The 24,702-nt window shown below is 46.9% G+C and overlaps 1 protein-coding gene across 2 annotated transcripts; it reads left to right on the top strand.

Annotated features, from left to right (window-relative positions):
* On the top strand, positions 1 to 24,507 carry fam53b (family with sequence similarity 53 member B). Of its 2 annotated transcripts, none has more exons than XM_061231467.1 (5): positions 1 to 254; positions 12,576 to 12,819; positions 14,127 to 14,184; positions 16,485 to 17,188; positions 23,498 to 24,507. In XM_061231467.1, the coding sequence occupies exons 2-5, from the start codon at positions 12,739 to 12,741 to the stop codon at positions 23,828 to 23,830; spliced, it is 1,176 nt and encodes a 391-aa protein (XP_061087451.1). In that variant the 5' UTR covers positions 1 to 254; positions 12,576 to 12,738; the 3' UTR covers positions 23,831 to 24,507. The 2 variants fall into 2 exon arrangements, with proteins under 2 accessions (XP_061087451.1, XP_061087452.1); XM_061231468.1 differs by lacking the exon at positions 1 to 254 and adding an exon at positions 8,945 to 9,120.
* The last annotated feature ends 195 nt before the right edge of the window (positions 24,508 to 24,702 follow it).

Here is a 24,702-nt window from a genome sequence, read left to right as displayed (position 1 = left end):
ATGTGTACAGCGAAGGAACTGGCGTAATGTTTATAGAGTAGGTCAGTCTAGTGTTGCTGTAACGTGCAGGAGGGTGTATGCAAGTGCTGTCTGTAGAGCTAGTCTTTTGTTGCAACCGTTGAAGATGACTTAGTTTGCTTTCCAGCTGTCTAGTTAACTCCAACAGGTTCACTACTACAGTTGGGAAGTTCAACAGTGATCCCTTAGAGATAATTTCATCATTGGGAAATCTGACAGTATGCTTCCCGATTCTTGTAAGTACTCAATTAACCGAAGTTACCTAATGTTGGTGAACTTAAATGGCTAATAACCGGCTCTTCGTTATTACGTTAATAACTAGCAATAAGTTACAGCATGTTCATCTAGCGGTAGTAACTAACAAGCTGAGTCAGGACTGCTGTAGTTAGCTAGCTAGATAGCATCCAACGTTAGCCAAGTTTTGTGTGTAATGGCTAGCTATGTAACTACTATTTTTTAGCTAGCTATCACAAATAGTTCGATGTAGCGTACCTGTCGGTATGACAATTCAGCATCGACACTTGGGACAATGGCATGTTTTATCTTGATTCCTGGAAATGTCATGCTTACCATGAGGATCACTTTTTATTGTTTGCAGTTAGCTAATTGGTACAAGTGAGGTAAACGATGGGCATGGGTAGGGTGGCCTACAAATTGAATGACATTTTGGCAACATTTAATAAAACACGTCGAAATCCGAGAGGTGCATCTGTCTTAAACAAGCCAGTTAACTTAAGTAGATCTGGTACTTGGGGAAACTCGCACTCAACATTGATTTAATAAACCTGATTTATTAGTTCTATTGTGTAGTGAACTAGCTAACTTTATCCAGCCAGTTACTACAACGCTTAAGGTCCCAAGGACGTTGAAATACAAATGTTTTCCTTGGTGTGGTTGCGTCTCGGTAATTGAGTTGTTGACTTCCTTCCTAGATTACAATGCTGCACTCAAGAACAATGCTCGTTAAAACGGAGAGAAAAGTATGGCTGAACTGCCATGTTCCAGGTTGCTGCAGTATAGCGCATGGTCACAGCTGGCGTATAGATCAGACTCCAAGTAAAGTAGTGAAGAGTTGCTTGAGAGATCATTCGCTTTGTAGCGGGGCTGTGCAGGGCAGGGGGGACAAAAGCTTTGCTGTGTGCAAGCTCCTGCCATGGGCCCCGCTCTGGTCTGTGAACACGACAATTCAGGCAGAAAACCTGACACTGCTGCTTCAGTTTTATAGTGTACTACGCTGCAGACAGACAGACAGACAGACACACACACACACACACACACACACACACACACACACACAAAATTGTATAGAATAAGCTATCACTGCAGAAGAACCTTTTCACAAGATTTCTGTAGGGGAGTAAGTCAGCATAATGGGGATTTATGTCTTGACATCTATGTAGTTTGAAGAGGGATGTAGTAATCTTGCCTCTCCCAGAAGCACATTCCTATTTGCCTAATTATTGCTGTGTGTTTTTCACAAAACTGGCAGCATGGCAGGTTGTAATTCAGATGGGTAGATAGATTTAGATTTGTTCAGACTCATGTCCCTCATTAAAGATGTAACTACCAGTAGTTTGCCTCTATTGTCTGTCTTTGTTGCCTCTGAAACACAAAATGAGATAGCCTTTGCCAGAATACATTATACTCATTGTGTCATGAGATCATTTGTGTTTGTGCACAATATAAATAAGCAGTATTTATTTATCTTATCCCAGAGCATGCACTTTCACCTTTTCTACATGTCTGAGAAAGGCCCAGTGATAATTCAGGGTTGCCAGATGGGGAATTTCCTTAAAAATGAAAAAATAAATAGGGCAGTAAATATGTGTGGGAGTCAATGATAGATGAGGAATTTTAAATGAGGAAGTCTTACTAAATTGTTTGGGATTCAGTTGTGTGGGGGATTAGAGGAATATATTTGGGGATAAAAATCACAGGCATCTGGCAATACTGTAAGTATCTACTCTCAGTGGAATTCAAATTCCCCCACAAGAAGCTCGTATTACAATGGCTGCTGACCTTGTTTGCGCAGAAACAAAAAGGCAAATGAGCTCATTACACAAAGTGAAATGCACACAGCACGATGCAAATGTTTTGAATGAAATATTTGATGCTTTAGTTTTGCTGAGAGGATATGACGACCAACGTGGGTGGATCATCCTGTGGCCGCCAGTTGCGCAGTGGCAGATTTCCCTGTGGGCTCGAGGCTTATGTGTCTGTGGTCACATTTTCCTTCGTACTTGAGCTACCTTTTAGCTGAAAGCTTGAGCCAGAGTAGGCCCAGCTTCCAAGTTCCCAGCATTCAGAGCCTGCTTGTCGTCTGAAATCGTTTCCTACTGAGAGATTGAGGCCGTGAAAACTTCCAACAGTGGGACGAACTTGAAAGTAGGCTAGCTGCGGGTAGAATTTATTGTGTTTCTCAGATGTTAGAGCCATGTTATTTAATATTTTGTTGTTTACGGACCAAAAAAAAAAAAAATTAAAGTAACTTGGTTATCGGGCAAATCCCTGTAGCCTTCATGTAATATATTGTTTATCTTGTGGTGTGCAACACTAATCTGCTTGCTAAACTTGTTTCCTTTTTGCTGAGAGATATATTTTTGAGAGGTTGTTTGTGTTGGTAAGCTGGGTATACTGGGGCAAAGATCTCTTCAGAAGAGAGAAATGAAAGTCCACAGAGAACTGGTTTTGCACCAAGTAACTGAAATGACATGGAAATGGTATGGCAGCAGTGTGAAGTCTTTGATTGTTATCTCACCGTGACCAGCTAAAAGGCCCAGACCATCTGTGTTTTTGAATGAGGCCTGTTGTCTCTCTCATCCTGTCTAATGTTTTGGTCAGTCTTGAGGGACCTTGTAAAGTAAGGAAGGAGTTGTTTGTTTAGGCTTGCTTCCTCCTTTAGCTGTTCTCAATGTGTGATTAAATCATTGCATTCCATAGACTACAAATATAACTTGTGTTATATTTATGTTCTCAGTTATATAGGAGCATATTTAGGCCTGTTAAAAATATATAATTCACCTACATCCAAGGCATTGGTCTTGATAGTGTTTCACTTAAGAATAACAGGTTTTTGATACTTAAGGGCAGTTTATGTTTTCCCCACCTTTGTTTCTAAAAACAGTCACATTCCTTTATAACCAATATTGTCTACACCATCCCTACTGTCAGTTTTTTTGCCATATCTGTGTCACTTGGTGAAAATGCCCTTATGCGATTGAGAATATATTGAACAGAAAGCTATTGCAACACTATATGTGAAATATACTCAGTGACCCCTTTATTAGGTATTTATTATACGTAATTTTGACCTTCTGGTCTTCTGCTGCTGTAGCCCATCCACTTGGTGTGCTCAGACTGTTCGACAGTGTGTTCAGAGACTCTCTCCTGCATACCACTGTTGTAATGCATGGTTTTTTGATTTACTGTAGCCTTCCTGTCAGCTTGAACCAGTCTGGCCATTCTCCTCTGACCTTTCTCATTTGACAAGGCATTTTTGCCCACAGAGCTGCAGCTCACTGGATGTTTTTTAGGGGGGGGGGGGGGGGGGTTGCACCATTTTCTGTAAACCCTAGAGACTGTTGTGCATGAAAATCCCAGGAGATGCTCAAATCACCCCATCTGGAAGCAACAAAGTGGCTTAGATTACATTTCTTCCGCATTCTGATGTTTGGCCTGAACAGCAACTGAACCTCTTGACCATGTCTGCATGTTTTATGCATTGAGTTACTGCCACATGCAGTTACTGAGATGTGTAAGATGCAAGCACTCTTGACACAAACTAGCATGTGTGATGGCAATGGGCAGATGAGCTAAAGCTGATTTCAACCCAGTTCTTGGGCCAATGGGATCAAATGAAAATGCTAACCGCAAATCCCCTGCCCTGCGCGCACACCCCTTGTCAAAAGAATCTGCAATTTGTTACAAATTCACTATTGGCTTGTGTAGTACTGCGTTATATTTTCCCTCATTGTTTAGAGTGGGTGCCATAAATCAAGCATAGCTTTACATATCCTGTAATAATTGCGTGCACATCTAAATTTTTTCTCACTGTCATGCGGTCCCTTTTTAATTGGAGCACCTCTCACGATCCAGGTGAAACATCATGTGAAAGAAAGTGTCAGCTCTAATGCACAATTGAAAGAAGTTCAATTTTAAAACACTGTCTACGTGAAGGCAAAGCATTCTTTGCCGCAGGCATTTCAGCACGCCTCTTCCTTGAAAGACTGTCACAAATCTGCTTAGCAATGGAAACATGGCTGGGGGAATTTACGAGCCTATCGAATTAAAGCGACTGAAGAGGTGAATGATTTGCAGGTGCATTACTGCAAGTCTCCTGGGAGGATTTAGGCTAATGAATTATGACTGCCAATGTTTTATCAGGAGTGAATTCAGATTATGACAAGTTTTACAATGTACAGGCCTGTTTGTTGTTGTGCGGTGGCGTTACTAAGGCCAGGTGTTTTTAAGGTTCTGGAAAGGCAGGTGCGGCCTTTGAGGGAGGATTGAGGCCACGTAAAAGGATGTGTGAAACTGACACCGAACGAACAGGCCTAGATTTCTTTGTATCAGGTATTCAGAGCACTGGTTTGGGGGTGGGGAGGGAGGGGGGGTTGGGTTTTAAATGCAGTGCACTGCATTGTGAAGGACCTTTCATGTCATCGATTTGCCTGGTAACTGCTTGACCAGGCACAGCTCAGTGCTAGTTTATACTTTACCTATTTACTGAAAATAGAGCAGGCTGCAGTATAAAGCGCACAAACCATGAGGCACTATAATTCTAATAAGGAGACTGAGTGGACAACATTGATATGTAAATTTTTGTATTACCCTGACAAGTAGGCCTATACTTTTTAGAGGCCTGTGTCTACAGACCTCAACAAACCTCTTCTTCTTTTCTAAGCGCAGGTATACAAGGTCTGCCTGAAGTAATTAAGCAGAGTTGTTTTTTTAAAAGCCTGCCCCACTTGGCTCCTACATGGTTAAGATGCACAGATTTGCAGGGCCTTTGTGTTTATGGTAAATGGCTCTATTGGGTTCCAGTTTGTGTGGGCAGCTGTGTGCTTGTGAAACCATGGTTGTGCCCCCCCCTCCCTCCTCCACCTACAGCTCAGACCTTCAGCTCCTTAGTGCTTTGCAAGCCTACAAAACTTGTTAGCCATGCTTGTCATTGCCTGTATACCCACACATTTCATTTTAACTACGCCCTCTTGCTCGCTCACTCACCCTGTGTCCTAATTGTTTGTATTGAATTCTGGTTGAAAGTGAAAAAGCTGGGCATGGAACTCTAAATTCTGGACAAAGGGGTAAGAGTCGGTCATTAGGGTATGTGTGCGTTTGTCTATGCACATGTGTATATTTATACACACACACACGCATACACACACACACACATAGCACAATAATACTATGTATTGTGTGTTTATTTGCCTATACATTTTATCATTCTATTTTTTTTAGCATCTTGGCTATAATGGCCACAAAGTTTTAATGGCTTACAGTATGTAAAGCCCATGACACTGAATACCCTCAGTACTATGGTTTGGTTTGGCTTTAAACATTTCGGGGGGCCTCAAGCCAATGGAAGAGGCATATGCTTAGCTGCTTGATTGCCTGCATTCTCAAGGGCGATCATAACCCATACCACAAGCTGCTCTTTCCCAGAATGCCTCAGTGGGCTGGAGGTTTGTGGACCAGCGGGCTGTGCATTCTGGAAGATTTATCATCGCGTGTGAGTGACACCCATCGGGAGAGCACCAGGAGACCGCTGGAGGCTGTGCTGTAATTACCGTCACCCCCCCCCCCCCCTTGTGCAGCAAATAGGCCCACGCCTGGGTGTGTACTGCTGGCACGGAAAAAAGAAAAGGCCTATATGAGGAAGAATCGTACAAATTGAAAGAAATACGCTGTCTGGATTGAACCCAAGGAAAATAAACTATGAAAAGGCATGAAATTGCTTCCTGGTTTAGCTCTATGTTTTAATACCCTGGGTGAGTTTTAAGTAGCAGATTCTGTCTGATGATTGCAGTGCTAATTGAGGGTGGCTCCGTGATGGTTTGCAAGAATTGTGTGGGTCTGCGGGTGGGGGTCAGAGAATGGCACTAAAACTGAGCTCTGGCACAGAAGTGTGCATGGTGACTTTGAGGCCCCCAAGAGGGTGGGGGCAACGCCTGCCTCACCTCATCCACCGCCCCCCCCCGGAAACGACTATGGATGATGATTACTATAGTTACGCCTTGGCGAGTTTTCCTTTATTCTTTTTCTTTCCGTCATAAAAACTTTGTTTGGAATTGGAAACCATTCTGCTTATTTTCCAACGGCTCCCCTTCCACCCTCCAGCGCTCATCCCCACCACAGAACGACCACACATACCACCTGCCTTAATCATCAAAAGTCTTCCTACGTTCCCCTTCTCACTCAGTTCAGACAGCTATTCCTTTCCTCTCTGATCTGACACAAATCCTCCGATGTTGTTGAAGGCGGAACTGGTTTGCAGGTTTGGTTCAGACACCTTCACACTCTCTGTGTTCTTCTCCCACTGCCATTTTGTTATTTTTCAGCTACTTTCAGGTCAAACAGTGCTGCCTTCAGTAAGCAAGGTTTGACTTGCACAAAGGCAGAGGGGGATCATTTGTCCAAGGAAATCACAATAGAATCCATGATGGCTCCAGCAAGGCCAATAAGTCGGTATGTGAGACTCTTAATGAGATCCTTTGTGTGGCTGTAGATTTGTTTGCATTCTTCCCTCTCAATCCGGAGGTCAAGTTTCAGCCCTGCAGCTGAGCTGGTCTCAGGTGCTCCAATGAAGGCGCAGCGACCTGCAGGCTGTCGAATAGAGATGGGGAGACATACCCAGGCCTCATGACTGCCTGGCCTCAGTGCATGTGGTCTCTGGTGTAGGAAAGGCAAGGGAGTGGGTCAAAGTAAAAAAACTTCACTGAGCTCTGCTTGGTGAGGGTGAGGATGGGAGTTACGTGGGTTATGCTTGCTGCATATGCCGAGTGGAAGCAGTGGAGTGGCTTGTGCGCATACCTCTACGTCTCCCTACAGAAGTACCGGTGAGAATTTACACATCCCAACGAGCCCTTGATCAAGTAAGATGGATTACCATAATTGTTGGGCTGAGAGCCTCAGGCCTCTGATGTAATGTATCCTTGTGGATTAAGACTACGGTAATGGCCACAGAGCAGACGTTACGAGTAAGGGGAGAAACCGCAATTAAGGCCGGGTAATTAGTGGCCTATCTGATGCATGGAGAGGCCAGGGACCAGAGGGTCTGGAGTACCAAGCCAGACGTTGCCATTTCAAAATGGGTCTCCAATGTGGACAAATGAACTGGTGTTTGTTAAGGAACACTGAGATGTCTGTACATAATCTTCTGTGAGTCTGTACAGTCACAGTCCACTCTTTTCTGTACCACAAAGCAGGGACCAAAAATATTGACAAATTGACAATGAGAACAGAAATAAATTGCATATATGTGACTCGTTCTATCATAATCAGGCATAAGTCGCGACAGCCAATTTCACATAAATCAATGTTTATGGAAGAATGTTCATTTTTGGCTGTTTGAGGCTTTCATCCTCATTTTGCACACCACTATCTTGGCTTTCATAATCTGCATGTATTAATGCTATATTAACAGTAAAAATATAGTGTCAAAATTAACGTGGTTGGCATTTATATAGCGCCTTTATCCAAAGCGCTGTACAATTGATGCTTCTCATTCACACATTCATACACACACCGATGGCGATTGGCTGCCATGCAAGGTGCCGACCAGCTCATCAGGAGCATTTGGGGGTTAGGTGTCTTGCTCAGGGACACTTCGACACAGCCCGGGCAGGGGATCGAACCGGCAACCCTCCGACTGCCAGATGACTGCTCTTACTGCCTGAGCCATGTCGCCCAAAGTAACACTGGAGTTGTGTATTGTTTGGAGGCTAGCCAATTTGTCACCATTCAAAAGTCACAAACAACCACATCAGCTGCGTTTGTGGTTACATGTTAATGTATTTGCTTTCATTGTCTGTATATCTTAATGTCAAGAGTAAAAATATAGTCTTAAAGGGTTTATACATAAGATGACAAGTTATAGCCCCAAAGTTTTGTCTACCAGCCTCACGTAACTCTTGCAACAAAACTTTGAAACCTCAAAAACATGGTTTTGTGTCACTCAAAATGAAAAGGGATAACTTTGGTATTGTTAAACTATCTCATAACAACGACACATGTCAAGGTCTGGGGTGTATCTGGGACAGTAAGTGAACAGTTGGCTCTCGTAGTCAGTGTGTTGGATGTGCGAGAAATGGGCAGGCATAGACCTGAGAGACTCGCCAAATCGTTATGGCCGGACGACTGGGTCAAAGCATCTTCGAAATGGCCAGGGTTATTGTGTGCTCCCAGTGAGCAGTGGTGAGTACCCACTGACAGTGGTCCGAGGAGGGACAACCCACAAACTGGTGACAGTGGGTTGGGCGCCAAAGCTCATCAATGCGTGAGGGCAATGGAGAATATCCTGTCTGGTCCAAACCGACAAAAGGGCTACTGTGGCACCGGAAATTTTAATGATGGTTACAGGAGGAATGTGTTTCAGCACACAGTGTATCACACCCTGCTGCATATGGTGCTGTGTAGCCACAGACCAGTCAGAGTGCCCATGCTAACCCCTGTCCACCATCAAAAGTGTCTACAATGGCTACGTGAGTGTCGGAACTCGACCTTTGAGCTATTGAAGAAGGTTGCCTGGTCCGATGAGTCCCGTTTTCCTTTACCTCACTATTGACCCTTCAGGGCCCGAGGGGAATTTCCTCAGAAGCGGCGCAGCTTTTATCTTTGTGTTGCGCCCAATGTCGTCACGGTGACAGCCGGTCTTCGGGAGATAAAGGACCTATCAGTCTCTGAAAGGTTTTTGTGAGCGGGTTCACTGCAGGGAATGGAGGTTGGGTTACTGCACTCGTTGAGAAGGTAAAACTGAATATGCACGGAATCCAGTTCATCCACATTCTTCCTGCCACTTCTACAGTGTGAACTGCGAAGGAAGCTGCTCATAGGGAAGGCGCAGGACTCGACGGAGCTGTAGCTGTGCTGGAGCGCGTCTGGGTATGCTTTGCTCATCCATTCTGCAGCCTCGCCACTATGCGAGATGGCAGTACTTTCCTTGTCACAGTCAAAGAACTTTCCTAATACTGAACTGCTTCATCAGGGCTGACGTGAAATGTCAGTGCTTCTCTATCCTTGGTACTTCATTGGCGGTGCTGTACACCTCTCGATACTGTACATGCTCAAATGATTAGCAAGGGTGTCAGCTGATACTTTGGTCCTATCAAAGAGGAAATAGGCTAACTTCAGCGGCTGTTATGCTAAATATAATGGCAATTAATTGTCTGTATGTAGTGCCAATAGAGAATCTCAAAGGGCAAATACTTTTCAACAGAATGCTCACCACACATCAGAGGGAGCCAGGTTGAGGATGTGGGCTATATACAGGGAACACCCTATGTGGCAGATGATAAGGTTGATAAGAGTTGCTGAGAAAATGCAACCTGAAAAGGCACTACAGCAGTTCTATGGGAACAAAAAACCCAGTGAAAGTGTTTGTTGGAGATGTCATTTAAAAATCAACATGGTAAGGACTACTTGCCTATTATATGGTGTGTGCTTGTTTCTTGGGTTCTTGGGCTTCGTTTATTCATTTTAAAATCAATTTCCTGAATGATTTTCTCATCGTCAACTACCATTTAAAAATCTTGTAGAATAACATCATAATTTGATCAACTTGAACAGCACAAGACCAATGCTGAACGCTCCTCTTAAGTCCTATAACTTAAGACACCTTGAACTTGAGCCTACTCCACCACCTCAAACAAGCCATGCAACCGGGGCCCACTTGTCCTTAGGGGGGTTTAAAAAGATGTGGTTACACCAAGTAGAATTCTCAGATAATTTGCAAACGTTTGTGTTGACCGTGCCACTGGAGGTGGTCCAAAGCCCTGGCGTGAAAGTTGCCTTGGTTTCCTGGCACCACCGGGGCACTGATCAAAGTTTAACTGTTCACAAGTATGCAGCAACCCGACCCACACTGTTCACAGGAAACAAGATACCAGGTGAAATTCAAGAGGGTTTCGGAGAGCTCATCCATTCATTTGACTGAAGTGATTTCACAGTCCGTGTCACACTCTTGAAATGCATGCCCTGCAGAGCTATTGCGAATCGTGTAGCCTAATATGATGGCACTAAATGATGAGTACAAATTATTAGCATTCTCTGTTTTCTGGAGATCTATAGTTAAGGTTTTCTCATTTGTTCAATTAATAACATCTATCACTGCGTAGTTTATCCTGTCCAGTCTCTGGTCAAATTTGTCCACATTACAAACTTGAAACTGTTTAGAGGTGTCAACTTCAGCCAGGCTTATTTAGTATTTGTAGTAATCGTTAATTTTGTCAGAACATTCTCTTTTCTTGCTAAAGTATGTCAAATCTGCTCTGACTGAACCTCAATGGAACATAGTCTTCTGATTTCTTTCTAAAATCTAAAGTGTTCGTAGTCATGCTAGATTTAGAGATCCTTCAGCCTTTTAAGTGCATCTTTTAGGGACAGATCATGGGATTTGTATAGATTAGAAGCCAGTGGTCAAAAGTCCACGATCAGCACTATGCAGTAATCGGTTCCATCAGCATCTTGAAGGGTAAACATGTTCTACTTGATACCACGGCACTCCTAATTCTCCATAATTGGAGATGGGATCATCGCTGTCCTCATGGCCCTTTACACCCAGTGACCCTGTCACTTAGGGAGTGTTCTCAAGTATAGATGGTGCCAGCCCCCTCCCGGGGATAGGGCTGTGTCCTGCTGCCTTTGATTCCATTAGTCATCTCCAGCCAGTGAAGCAACCTCAGTAACCGCGAACAAAAACTTGCCCCTGGAGCCCTGCCTCATGTTGTTTACTTAGAGTGATAAATGTAAGTAATGGAAATCATATGCTGCTTGGAGTCAGCTGTGACGGGACAAAGATGAAACGCTAGCTGGCCGTATAACGCCCGAGCAGGCCTGGCCCCTGTCCCGTGATGATGGCCGCTGGGAGCTCGTGATCCCGCCGTGATGTCACCTCATTGTTTCCCACGGTATTTCATCATTGGCACAACAGCCTTTTGTCTTGCAGACACCAGCAGAACCAGGCCTGGGTCAGCTCGCTTCTTCCTCCTCTCCCTCCCTCCCTGACCAATCACTTTATCTCCTTCTCCTGGTCTCCTGTTACTCTTTCCCTCCTCCCTCACTCTCTTCTTCTCCTTCTGCCCTCAGTTTTGCTGCGACTTTCTCTCTCTGCAGACATCTTATCTTCTTCTTTCTTACCCATTCGGCGTTTAGAAAGCTGTTGACATACCTGGCCGGGGCTTTAATTAAAAGTGTCGATGTAAAAAGTGCACGTTGTACATCTGTCTCTAATAAGCCAGTTTACAGCGTATGGCACAGTGCTAATGGAAGTCTGCTGTTTGGATAACCGCAAGGTCACAGCTATTCCAAGCTTGCCTCCGAGGATTCTGTTACACCACTCTGAGTTCTCTCTGTGGCGTGTGCTGAAAGCTGAATATTCCAAGCAAACATGCCTGCTCTTAGATATCCGATAGGCCTCTTAGGGTGAGAGAAACGTATGCTAGGTTTAAAATGCTACTTAATAGGGTCCCTGCTGTAGAAAGAGAATGGCAGTGGAATTGTGTAAGTTTGTTTATTATTTTATTAATGGACAACCCGGGTAGTTCCCTATTAGTAGTTCTTCACACTGTCATCATTAAGAATATTACAATAGAATATTTACAGCATAAATAAAGTTTAGTTCTTTTTAAAAGTGAAAATGCTGTGACATCAAGTATATGGCTCAGGTTGGTCGGCGACTGTATAGTTAAATGGTTATGGAAGCGGGCTTGTAATAACAGTGTGGTTGTAGGGCTCAATTCCGAAGTGGGCTACTAGTATTGTACCCCTGAGCAAGGTACTTAGACCCGAATTGCTTCACTGAATATCCAGCTGTATCAACACTTTGTATGTTAGTGAATGTATGATGTGTACATTGTTCTGGTAAGAGCATCTGCAAAATGTCTACCATGTCAAAATTGTATTTAGGACACCGTTATTGTTATGGCTATTCTATATGCCTTCATTATGTAGGCCCATGACTCCACACCCTACATAAACAAAGCATGTAGAATACACATCATGGTAACTAAGTTCAGCTGCATTTTAGTGCTTAGGCCACAGCAGAAACCACTCTTAGTCCTTAATCACAGTCCTTAGACTGTGGCTGGCCTTTTCATCCAAACCTGAAATGGAAAATGGGCCCAGTGTTTCAGCCCACCTGGCTGACAAATGAAAACCCCCCATCCCTCCCCCTATCACCTTGGGAGATGGTATGGCCCTTGGGCCACGTCAAGGCCCTCGGTTACCGTGGCCAGGCAGCCCTTGGTGGGCGGGCACCAGGTTGGCCACCATTTTGTGATGTGGAAAAACAAAGGCCCTTGACCAGCTAGTGATTGGTGTATCTCCTTGTGTTTCTCTAGGGAACAGAAGAGACCCGTGAGACATTTCGGGAGAGCGCGAAAGCGTTCTGAGAATTGGAATCCGGACGCGCGTCCAGCCTGTTCACGCCGCGACACCAGCAAAGATGCCTTCAGCCGGCCTTTGCCTGCACTGGAGTGGACTGGGGCAGAGACATGTGCTACCATGGTGATCATTCATACTAAAACACTGGAAAAGAAGAAGGGAGTCGATGATGTAACGTCCAGAGAGTCGGACTTGGATCTGGTAAGTCCGAAAGTACAAGCACCCAGTTGCAGAATTCCAATAGGTAGTTGCATCAGGAAGTAAGTTGTGAGCAAATCTTTCGAGCGATTTAGATTTACTGTCGGGCACTTTAGATTTACTGTCCTGTAGGTTTTCACTCCAACCCTAACAAAGCACACCTCATTCAACATCTAGAAATCTTGTAGAGCTGCTAAGTAGTAGAATCAGATTTGCCAGATTAGGGTTGAAATTAAAACCGACAATACATTAGATATCCAGGGACAGGGTTAGGAACCACTGGTGTAGGTTTTCATTTGTTGCAACCCCAAGGTAATAAGGTTCTTAAAAGACTCTTTTCATTGAACAAAAAGTCTATAATTAGTGACAGGAAAAATATGCACTGCAGTCATATTTTCTTACATAATGTCAAGGTGTGGAATAGGTGGAAAGGTCACGTAGCTAAGGCAGAGCTCATGTTCAGGCTTGATACTCTCCAGAAAATGATGGCCTTGTGGGTCTGAATGCGCTCTTCTCAACATCATGCATAACTATGTTCTTCTTTTCATAATGAGTAACATGAATATTCAAGAAGGAGGCAGTGAACATGCCCGGGCATATCTTTCCAGTCAACCCACACACGGCCGACTGACGTGACTTTCCATGCAAAGAATAGATGCAGAGAACTTGAAAGTATGAAAGGACAGGAAGTGAAACTTGTGCTTGTTATTATGTATTATGAGCTCAATGAAAGGATGTTATTACTGTTTTTTTACCATGGCTACCATCTCAACAGAACAGATTGTTATGATACGGGTGTGTCAGATCTGTTTGCACAGCATTCCCTGTGTAAAGCCAGGGTTTAATAGGGTTTGGAAAGTAAGTCTGGCCTCCTTTTGCGATTCAAAAGGCTGCTTACTTCAGGAGGGTGGTCTCCCGGTAACGTGGGCGGACACCGGTGCCTCCTGCGAGGAATCCCTGGGCTCAGCCTGAACGGCGGGATGCGGAAGAGAGGCGCTCCCAACACAATCAGAAATCAGAGTCCATCTGCGAAAGCCTCTCTCCCAACATGTATCTCTGCACACTGCTCAATCTTTTTGTAGTTTACGACATCTCATTACCGACAGCTCGTTGCCAGTAACAAAGGAGTGTTGCACTTCCTGTTTTTCTCGGTGAATCATTCTCGTCAATGTCCTTCATGGCCCCCCTTACCAGGCAGTCTCGTGTGAGAGTCACAAGGGCGGTGGTCAGAGTTCCCAATGGGGAATTTGGTCTGGTGCAGTGCCCCTCTCACCCCTTCTCCCCACCCCCCCTCTCTGTCCCATCCACAGCGAGGGCAGCAGACCATGATGAGCCAGGGGACAGCTCTCTTCTCCTGCGGAGTTATGGGTAAGACCCCCCTGGCACCCCGCTCCTCTCTCTCTTCTCTCCCTGCTCCCTTGTTTTTGTCTCGAGTGAAGTTGAGTATCAACTATAATTAACCGAGTAATTACTGTAATTAAGTGCTCTTTTCAATAGCTTTGATTGCGCTGAATGTCAGGTGTGGCTTGCGGTGGTGGTGTGTGACAGTCATTGTTATGAAGCTCAAAGGTGATTGGGATTAGTAAAGATTCTTCTTACGCCCTACCTCCATGCGGCCTCTGCCCAGAGAGGAGACCACACAAAGCTCTGGTTGTCAAACTCATCCAGGGCTTCTGCTGGATGAACCATGTGTGGAGTTTGTCTAGTTCTGCACCCGAATGAACCATGCCGTTTGTTCATTGTATACGTGTGACTGAACTAGTTTTTGAGGTTTCACCAACGAAACCCCTGTGCACACAAACCCTTTTGTCAGGTCGTGCCTTGGCCTACTTTTTCTCCTAAGCTTGTAGACCAGCGTAAATAACCTTTTCAAAAAACCTTCAGCTGTTCTGAGAAAAGTGGAGAAAAAGTACTGATTGAAAAAGTCTTTGAAAGGGCTGAATTGTATTTACCGATACTAGCGAGAGGTCCTCGGTACCTTTTATTGGCTGGTAGGACCAGTTTCTGAAAAAGGCGCAGTTCTTGTTTACCGTTGCCTACGTAGAGGGCCTTGCAGGGCCTTGCAGCCCAGATTTACAGAGTCCTTCTCCGCAGGGGTCTCAATCGGGGCGTGGCCCTGTATTCACGGTGTGCTGCTTGGCGTGTGCTCTCGTAGGGGGTCTTGGCCTGTAATTGAGGCCAGGCTCACCTCCAGGAATGTGTGAGCGTGGTTCAGATCTCTGAGACAAGGCTTCATTCAGGGAAGCATGCTCTGCTCAATGCTGCGTGAATGATGGGGTGGTCAGATTAGGGCCGGGCTTGGGGAACCTGGTCCCTCCGCACGGCACTCTTGGCCCTAGGTCTTCACGGGACGCTGCTTGCTGCCTCAGTGGGCTGGACTCCGCTGAGACAGCAAGCAGCCGGATGGAATTTGAAAGGCGTCGGATCTTTTAGAGGTTTTGGAATCCTGGATGTCATCATTTAACGTGTGGGCTGTTGAACAAGACACTGAATTCACTCCAAAAACCGAATAAAAAGTAAATCTGAACAAGTATTTTAGTCCTATATTTGACATAAAATATTTTCTATTACTTTTTTTGCTGAATAAGACACAAATATTGAGGTAATATGAGGTGAGACAGTTTGACTAATTTCAGGATTTTCCAATGGGGTAATTTTCTACTTGAGAGAAAAAGTCTCATTAGAAGACTAAAACAGACATTTTTGCAATGTCCTTTGAGTAAATAATCAGTTGTATTAGGCACATCGGTATGGTCAGGCATGTCTGGTATGCAAACAGTTGAAGTATCAAAGCACAGTCTGAAGACCATAGACCCCTGCCCATGTGGTGCTGTCATATCCGCACGTGACCTTATAGTCATGTCATCAGTTCCTGTGTTGAGCCACACATGCGAGTAATAGAACTACACGATATATCATATATTTATCGTCATCGGGATACGAACATGCGCAATAAAAACATCGCAAACGCTTGAGCTGCGATGAGTAGAATGCATTTAATTTGTTTCATTCAGTAGGCATAGGCTATTCATTGTCTGGGGTCTATTTTAGCAGTGTACCTAAACTAGAAAGACAATAGAACTGTGCACACCTCAATATTTTCATAGCATCATTGCAATATTCGACGACGTTATCGCATGTGGCATATTTGTCTTATATCGTGCAGCCCTAATGCGTGATTGTACTGTGCCGGGCCCCTGGTGCTGAAGCGGTCGCTGATGTGTTAGCCTGCACAGCAGGGCTCTCCGGTCGTGGCAGGCTGCCACTAACCAGGAGCTGCTATTTCTGGCTCCTTTTGTCCGTCTGGCCTCAGCTCCACTCAGAGTATTGTTATGAAGGAACGTGTCAGGCCTTCACAGCTTCGCCCCCTTTCCTCTTTCTCTCTCTCGCTTTTGTTTTTCTTGTCTGTTATGTCAAAAAAGACCTGAAGTGGACTCACTGCTATGTGTTTGCAGAGGTATACAGGCTAATAGGACAGAGCAGACAAAATTTTTAGTGAACTGGGAACCGAGGTGTGATTTGGGGTGTAATTTGTTTATGAAGCGATGTTGCATTTGGGGTAAAAAGTTGAATTGGATCTGTGTTAAATGAGGTTGGAAGGTCTGTGTGAAACTAAGGCTGCTTCGGGTTCAGAAGGAAAGTACTGAGGTGTGTGTGTGTGTGCGCAGGGGCAGATCGATGGCGGGACCTGGGGCGGAGCTGTGCCATCCAGCGGGCTCCGGTTGGCACCAGTCTGGAGAGCCTGTGGGACGGGGGGGTGGCGGAGGCGAGCCCCGGCGGCGGGGGCTGGGCCAGGGAGACGGGCGCCCCCTCCGTCTCCATCACCAGCCTGATCCGGGACCTCAGCCTGAGCGACGTGAAGGCGTGTTCCGCCGCCCCGCCCAGCAAGCGGCAGTGCCGCTCCCTGTCCTGCTCGGACGACCCGGGCTGCCGGTCGGCGTGGCGACCCCAGGGCTCGCGCGTGTGGACGTCGGTGGAGAAGCGGCGCTGCCACAGCGGGGGGAGCGTGCAGCGGGGCGCCGCGGGGGGGGGCTCGTTCCCCGCCATGCAGCGGAGCTCCAGCTTCAGCCTGCCCGCCCGCTCCAACGCCCTGCCGCTGGGCTTCGAGCTGCCCTGCTTCACCTTCACCAGTCTGCAGCCCTCCGCCCCCCGGCCCCTCTACCTCTCTCATGAACAGATCTGCCTCCCCGGGGCCCCGGATGGGGCCAGCTCCCCGGACTCCACCCCGGAGATGGGCCGGCGGGCGGGGGGGCTGGCCAGGAGTCGCTCGCAGCCCTGCGTCCTCAACGACAAGAAGATCGGCATGAAGCGCAGGAGGCCCGACGACTCCCAGCAAGCCCGGCCGTCCCTGGACCTGACCAAGATGACCCAGGTCAGCGGCCTGCATTGATTCTGTGTGATAACTGCTATAGGATCCCCACACAATCCCTGAGGACCTACGCTGTAACGATCGCACTTTGCGCATTTCCGATAAGGCCGTTACATGTATTTCCCACTGTGGCAGGCTGCCCTGGGACTAGCCTAAACTGATTAACTGAGCCCTGTCGCTAATGCAGGAGCCTTTTGCATTAGCCACAGGCCCACAGTCTTTACTCAGCCTGCTCCTCCTTTACCACCCTCGTTCATATAGAGACTGAATGAGAATTTATTTTGAACAGACGTACACAGCGAGGGCCGATCCGTTTCAGGATTCTGCTCTTAATTTTTTCATTTGCCAAATCATATATTGATCTGACATTTGTATAAGCACCAGCTATAGACTGTATTTACTGTGCTGAAGTACAGGAGTGAACCTGCATAGTTTATAGAGCTGTCAGAAAACTAAAACTAAGCTAACTGGTTGGAACAAAAACCAGCACACAGATTAGCCCTCCAGGACGAATGTTATCTATCCCTGTTTTGGATTTTGAGTTACTGTGTGGTTTTAAAGAGAATTATAGCAGAATAACTTTGTAACTGGCAAGTGCTATGGAAATGCACTCCATGGAGAAATGGTTTTAGTAGTTTCCCATGTAAGCCATCAGAACTTAGTAACCATTTTACAGTTTTCCAAAACATTTTGATATTTTCCAGATAACATGGAATAATAATTGTACAGATTGGCTGTGGTCAAGGTCAACCTTAAACATGTTTCCCACTTTAAAGAGAAGGGAACTAACACCGCCATATTCAGCCTTTGCTGAATTCAAACCAGCCCTGGTGGGACATGGTCAACTCTTATAGTTGCAGACAGCTCATAATTTTTGGCTGAGGATATAAACCTTCGAGGCTGTGGTGTCTAGCCTGTGCCCTTGGCAATCTACTTTACGACTTAGCTGCTCAGAAGCTCATTACATTTAATAAGACTTGCAAGAAGCTAGCTCTTTGTGCTAGCTAGAGTTCGTTAGCGACCTAGTGAGTGCTCGAGAACTGCCGTTGCACATAGAATGTAATGGTAAAGGTAGGTTCATAGAAGAACGGTACTTTCACACATTGAGTAATACTTATGCTGAAAAAACTTCCCTTGCGGGTTTTTTGGTGCAGACGGTGCATACTGTATAAACCACAGATAGCGTTGGTGGGGTAGGGGGTGGCGAGGATTTTGGATCAGAGGAGCCTCTCCCTGTAGATCAAGCCCGGGCCCCTCTCTGGCTCTCCCAAAACCCCAGGGAATCCCGCCGAGGGCATTATTCAGCGGACTGGCGTCGGCCCGCATCTCCACCTCATCGCTCTCGATTAAGATCCGCCGGCTCGTGAGGTCAGATCACTGGAACCCGTCCTCGTCTCCCACCCCCGCGCCCCGGTCCCTCAGCCCTGTTAATGGGCTTTTAGAAAGTGTACAGACGCAGCTTCACCCCACGCTAATCGAGTAGAGAGGCGCTTTCTGCGTGTTAGCGCTCGGAATTACCCGGGACCCTGCCAGAGCTCGCACTGTCAGGAATGTTATTCTACACCTCGGACTCCTGATTATCTTTGACGGAGCTTTCCAGAAACAGGAAGCGGGGAGGCTTTTCGTCCCCCCCCCCCGTCTCGGTCGGGTTATAACCGGTGCATGGTTTTCAGTTCTGCAGAGAGGTCTGCGCTAGTGCGTTGGGAGGTATTGGTGGGAAAACGCAGAAAAAACACGCAGGGGGCTGGGAAGCACCGGGCTCCGGCAGCGAATGTGTGCTCGCGCGCACACGCTCACACGCATACCACGCACAGTCATGCATGAAGCTGACCGTAGGGGTGGGTGTCATGTGCTGTGGATGAACCCGAGACCGTTTATCAGGAGGGCCGCCAGCTAACGTGCTCCCTCGAGGATTGGCTGAGGAATTCCAGTCGCCGCAGAACCAGTTTGGGAGTTAAGAGTTCAAAGCGGTGGAAAACTGCGTCAGGTCCAGCGTTCTCAGAGCACAGAATGCAGAGTTGGCCATCTTGCAGCAGAGATAATCTTCGTAGGCGGGACGCGGAGGGCAGGGGTTGGGTGGACCCCTGACGGGGGCGAGAAACGGCGCGGGGAACTCCCGATCTAAACGCGGAACGCCCGAGTCATGGCGGTTCCTAGTGTTAAACATGACATTATCCCCAAAACCAATGTTATTGAGGACAGCCTCGCTCAGCTGTCACTTTGAATTCTCAGCAGCACGATTCTCAGCTGTGTGGTCCACTGCATATTTAGACCTGCATACTTCAAACCTCCTTGATCACCTCGGTCATACGCTGTGACTAATCCTCTAGGTCCTTATTAGGAAGCAGCACAATTAGATCTGATTGCTCATTTTTCCCCAGCAGCTGCTGGTGGCTGCGGCCAGTGGCTGAAATGTTCTCGCTTCTCACTAAGATGGCAGGAGACGTGTGAAAACGACTTGTGCAGCTCTGCTGACTGGGGCAGAGATCTCCGTGCTGCAGCCTGTGGGTTTGAGAGCCTTCTGAGCATGCTCCTGTTCGCTCAGAATGACTGGCATGTTCTCAGCCGACTTTATGAGCTGTTCTGAAAGCACACAGACTGGAGAGACACACATGCATGAGCACACCCTCTACATACAGAACATAGTTAAGCACACGCATGACACACATGGCTTGTAGTAAAATGCACATGTGTGTGCAAACAGTATATAAACACTTGGATACACATGGACAAACACACATTGTACACACACAAATCCATGTAGAGCTCACGTGAAAAAAACCCCCACAGATATGCAAACAAACGTGCACACACAGAGCTCACATTAACCCGTTATGGACCAAGGCACCCTATAGAAAACCCATAGAAAGGCCTAGGAATCGCAATGCATTTCAATGTGTCTTGAAAAACGGTCATATGATCAAATACAATGCTGCCGTCGCATTCCTCGGTTAAGGGAGATGTTGCATCCGCCCATAAGGGGTTCGAATGTGTATAAACGTGTGCACACACACAAGCACACATGTGCACACACTTCTCACTCACCTACAGAGGCATGCACGTACATGCACAGGCACGATAGTGAACAGGCATGCCTTGAGCTACCCAATGGCCATCGCGGGAGTGTTTTAACAGCTGAGCATCAGTGACAGAGAGAGACGTGACTGCCAGTCACTCAGGGGCGTGAATGATTGGCAGAATGATTATCCCAGCCGATAATCCCCGCACTAGAACACGCAGAGAACCCAGCAGAGAATACCATCGTGAGAAAGCATCTTCATCAACAACGCTTACCCCTAGCCGGTTGCATGGTCGTGTTCACATATCTAACCATCGTTCCCCGCTGAAAATGAACACCGTTTCTCCCATGCCGGCTGCCAGACCTGCACATAATCGACTGCTTATGCCACACATCACTTCAACCGGGAGCGCTTTGTGAAAACATTCCAAGGGCAGCAAAAATATTTTTATTGAAAGCCTTATCATGTTCCAGCCTAAGATGGTTCGTTATTTCCTGCCTTTTGTCTACTCCTTGTTTTTCTTCTTACTTTTCTTTTCATTCCTTCCTAAGATAATGGGACACCTGCACACAGGCTGGCAGGAATGTTGAATCGCACGTTTCGACCGTGAAATCATAGTTCAGGGTGCTTTAAGTGTACTTGTGATTTCTTTGATACTGTGAATGTTAACATTGTGTTTTAATTCCAATCCACCGACTGTGAAAAGGGCTGTGTATAATGTCTGCAGCACACAGACCCATTTTGGTTATCTGCGGAATGACAAACACACACTACACACACCACACATGGCTGTTCACCATCTTGAGCAGCAAATAAATATAAACCCTGTGTTTGTCACTAGTTATTTTGTGACTGTCATTCGAATTGGTCAAGTTTGAATTGGTCAAAGTCGCTTGTAATAGCCATATCAATATACCCTCTGAAGAGGACAATAAAGTCCTTGAACTTTTACTAATCACTCGTTAAGTGTCTGCTAAAACATCAGGTTTATGCGTGTATGGACTGCCCAGATGCGGTTTAGCCCCAGAGCTGGGCAGCTCTGGGGTTTGTGAGTTGTGTGTGTGCCTGGCGTCTAGTAAGTGTGTGTCTGCAAGTGTGGCGCGATGCTGACCGCCCCATGCGGTAGACTGGGCAACGCAGGGCACTCGCCCAGCCACCCAACGCCAGATTTACGCCTTCGGGATTCCTCAAATACCACCGCTCCCGCCAAAACAGCTGCTCGCTCCAGCGCCGTCCGCTCCACGAACGCCGTTGGCCGAATGGAAGGAAAAACTGATGTTTTCCCTGAATGGCAACCTCCCCTCCGTTTCTGTAGCGCCACACAGAACCGGACACATGCGAGGGCATGCCATCGTGAATGGGTGACTGTCTGGGCACTGCAGGGTCAGCTGAGTGCCGTGCTCTGGGCGAAGGGAACCGTGCGTGTAGCAGAGCTGTATTACACAGAGTTGGGGATCGGTGGAAGATGTGTTATGTACTCACTGAGTGCAGTGGGACTCAACCTTCTCAGCCTGGTTTACCCTTATTTACTCTTTCTGTTTTTCTATGTTCCAAGCAGCAGGGCAGCCACCGTTAGGCAACTTTTGTTTTGTTACCTTCGAATGTACCCACAATGGGAATTTTGCAACAGTAACTACTCAGCTGAACTAATTTAGAGCCAACACTGCAGTTAATAACGCAACTTAATGAGGAACTGAGGTTTATTTTTTTCCTTCCTCAAATGTGGTATTGGGGTAATCTGCATCAGGTCATTACTATAGACTCCACCAGAATGTTCTAAAGAGCTGCAGCTAGCGTCAGTGTGAGTAGTAGAAAAGTTGAAGGTCTGGTTTTATGGTAAGGTTATTTCTCAAGCAGAATGCTTCCCTTCACTGCCTGGCTGGAACAAACTCACAATTTCACAGGGGGGGGGGAGTGGGGTTGTGCAGACAAGAAGTCAAGTAAACAAGGTGAAAAGCTGGGTTAGTCTACAGAGAATTAGGAGCGAAATTCCCTCGAATCTTGTTGTCTTTGGGCCACAGAGCTGAAATCCCCTGAACATTTTGCAGGGGAAGGAGTCACTTGACGGGCAGCAGGGAACTCGAGGCAAACTCTCAAGTCTCTTGTGCAAGGGCCTGTGGGAGCCAATGTCCTCCTGAGCAGAGTTTAAGGGCATATGCGTGCACGACACACGGAGGCTCGCATGTGCGCACACACCCGCTCTCCCGCTGTGGGTATAGGTTGACCACAGTTGTTTGTTGTACACACATGGCTGTCGCCCCTAAAGTGAGAGAGCCTCGTGAGTAAATAAAGAGCTGCTTCTGGGTCAGCACCACAGTACAGTGGTGTGTGTGTGTGTGTGAGTGTGCGAGTGTGCGCGTGTTCTCAGTGCTGGCTCATTCATCAGGCCTGGCTTATGAATGGCCTTGTCACCCTTTCACAAGGGAGAGAGTGTGCAGAGAGTTTGGTCAGGAGAGGAGGAGTGCGGGAGAGAAAGCGAGAGAGGGGAGTGCGTGGAGGGGGAGGGTGTGAGGAGGGGAAGGCGGGAGGGTGCAAGCTGGAGGGTAGCGAGCTGGGGGGACGTTTGATCTCCTGTGATCTCCATGGATCCAATTGGACATTGAATTTTGATTGGCTATCAGTGTTTTACCGTTCATGCAACTGGAAAAATTAGCTCTAAAATTGATCCCAACTAAAATTGATCCCAACGTTATAGTCCTGCTGTGGACTCCACTTGAGTTGGAACAATTTTTAAAAGGACAAATTTATATCTATAGTTATCTAGCTTCGGTGCGACCGCGTTCAGGTCACGTGAGCACAACGCGCGCGTTCGTGGAACAGGCAAGGCCGTATAAACCAAGCCCTGTGTCCTCCTCCCCGCATCTGAAATGAACCTTCCACGAGCTGGAAAAAGCCTGTCGATTTACAACGCAAATATTCCCGTTGCCATGGAAATGCACAGCAAACACGAGGCGTGTGTAGGAAGCTGGGAGGTGGTTTGGTTAAAAGGCACTCAGGGTGGTTTTGTGAAACCCCAGTGGTTGCGTTTGGCAGGAATTTAAGCGGGTTCGTATTTGCCTTGTAAGGGTTATAGACACGGGAGTGTCCAGCTTGTGCAAGGACGTTTCTGCCTGGAATTACTTCATATTTAGAGGGTAGAGTACAGAGAACAACTGTAGGCTCCCTTTAAGCTCTCTGAGATTGATTAGCACCTCAAGTAAAAGGCTTCATGTCTTTGTCTTCTTGCTGAAGTGCTTTTGATTGAGGAAGTGAATACCAAACTGCTGCTTCACCAATCGCCTCTCTTTTTCAGAAACTCCGGAATTTCCACAGCCTCAGCTGTCCCGGGTTCTCTGGGGCGGACTCCTGCCAATCAGCCCAAACCCCGCCTTCTTACCACAGCACCAGCCAATGCCTGAGCGACTTCACTTCCTCATGCGACCCAGGGCCGCAGCAGTGCACCAAAGCGGGCGGGGCTAACGGGGATGAGCCGCCCAATGAGGAGCTGGACAGCGACTCCACGGCCAGTGGGGACTCGGCGCTGGGGAACGCGGAGGAGACTCTTTGGGAGGGGCCGCATAGGAACGGCAAGGACTTCTACCAGCTGGGGGGGGAGCTGGATATAGACCAGATCGAGAGGAACTGAACGAGGGGAATAAAAAGTTAAAAAGACGAGTGCAGGGGAGGACAGGAAAAGCGTGGAGGAGGCCAGAGCGCGCAAAAGGACCAAGTATGTGGGATTGTGGGAAAGCGGACAAGGGAGCCGGAAGCAGGACTTCAGGGGTGACGAGTGTGTGTGGTCTTCTGTCCCAGGGTGTGTGTGAACGGTGGGGGGATGGGGGGGCGGTCAGGGGCGGTCAGTCCCCTCTGCAGCCCTCTCTCACAGCCTCTCTCCCTCTCCCGGCCTGAATACCTCCGCGCATCTGGAAGAGAGCAGAGGATCCAGAGGTTTGTACAAATTCACAGCGCAGATTCGATAGCCCCCCTGCGAGGCTCTCTGCGACGTCTCCTCCGGAAACGCGTGGGTACATGATGACCCGGGAGAAAGGCTCCTGAGAACCGCGCTCAGAGAATTCTGACTTCCCCCCCCGTCCGACCCCCACCCCTACTCCCAGGGACCCAGGGTACATGTACAGATGTCTGCTCACACAAACACTGCTAAATAAAAAAAGCGTTTCACAAAAATAACAGGGAAGTCGGTCTGTTGAATTGTATCCTCCTCCAAAACTGATTCATGCTAATTGCATTAATTTCTTTTTTTTTTTTAAACTACAAAGCAATGTAAAACATAAAAATCTATATGAATAAACACTGAATTTTAAATGTACCGTGTCTGTAATTTCACTGTTGTGGGGATTATGTTTTTGTTAGTAATGGTGTTGCTGATGAATTTCACAGATGCAGCTTCATTGAAGGATTGTTCTGGGAGTCTTCTGGAAGCATTTAAACTCCCCCATCTTCAGTAATGTATTTGCTGAAGCAGAGGAAACTGGAGAATTGTACTTTCAACAGTTGTTG

The sequence above is a fragment of the Conger conger genome, chromosome 2 (genome assembly GCF_963514075.1).
Source record: "Conger conger chromosome 2, fConCon1.1, whole genome shotgun sequence".
Classification (NCBI taxonomy): Eukaryota; Metazoa; Chordata; class Actinopteri; order Anguilliformes; family Congridae; genus Conger; species Conger conger.
Note: the sequence above shows the minus strand (reverse complement) of the source record. Positions and strands in the feature narration are given on the sequence as shown.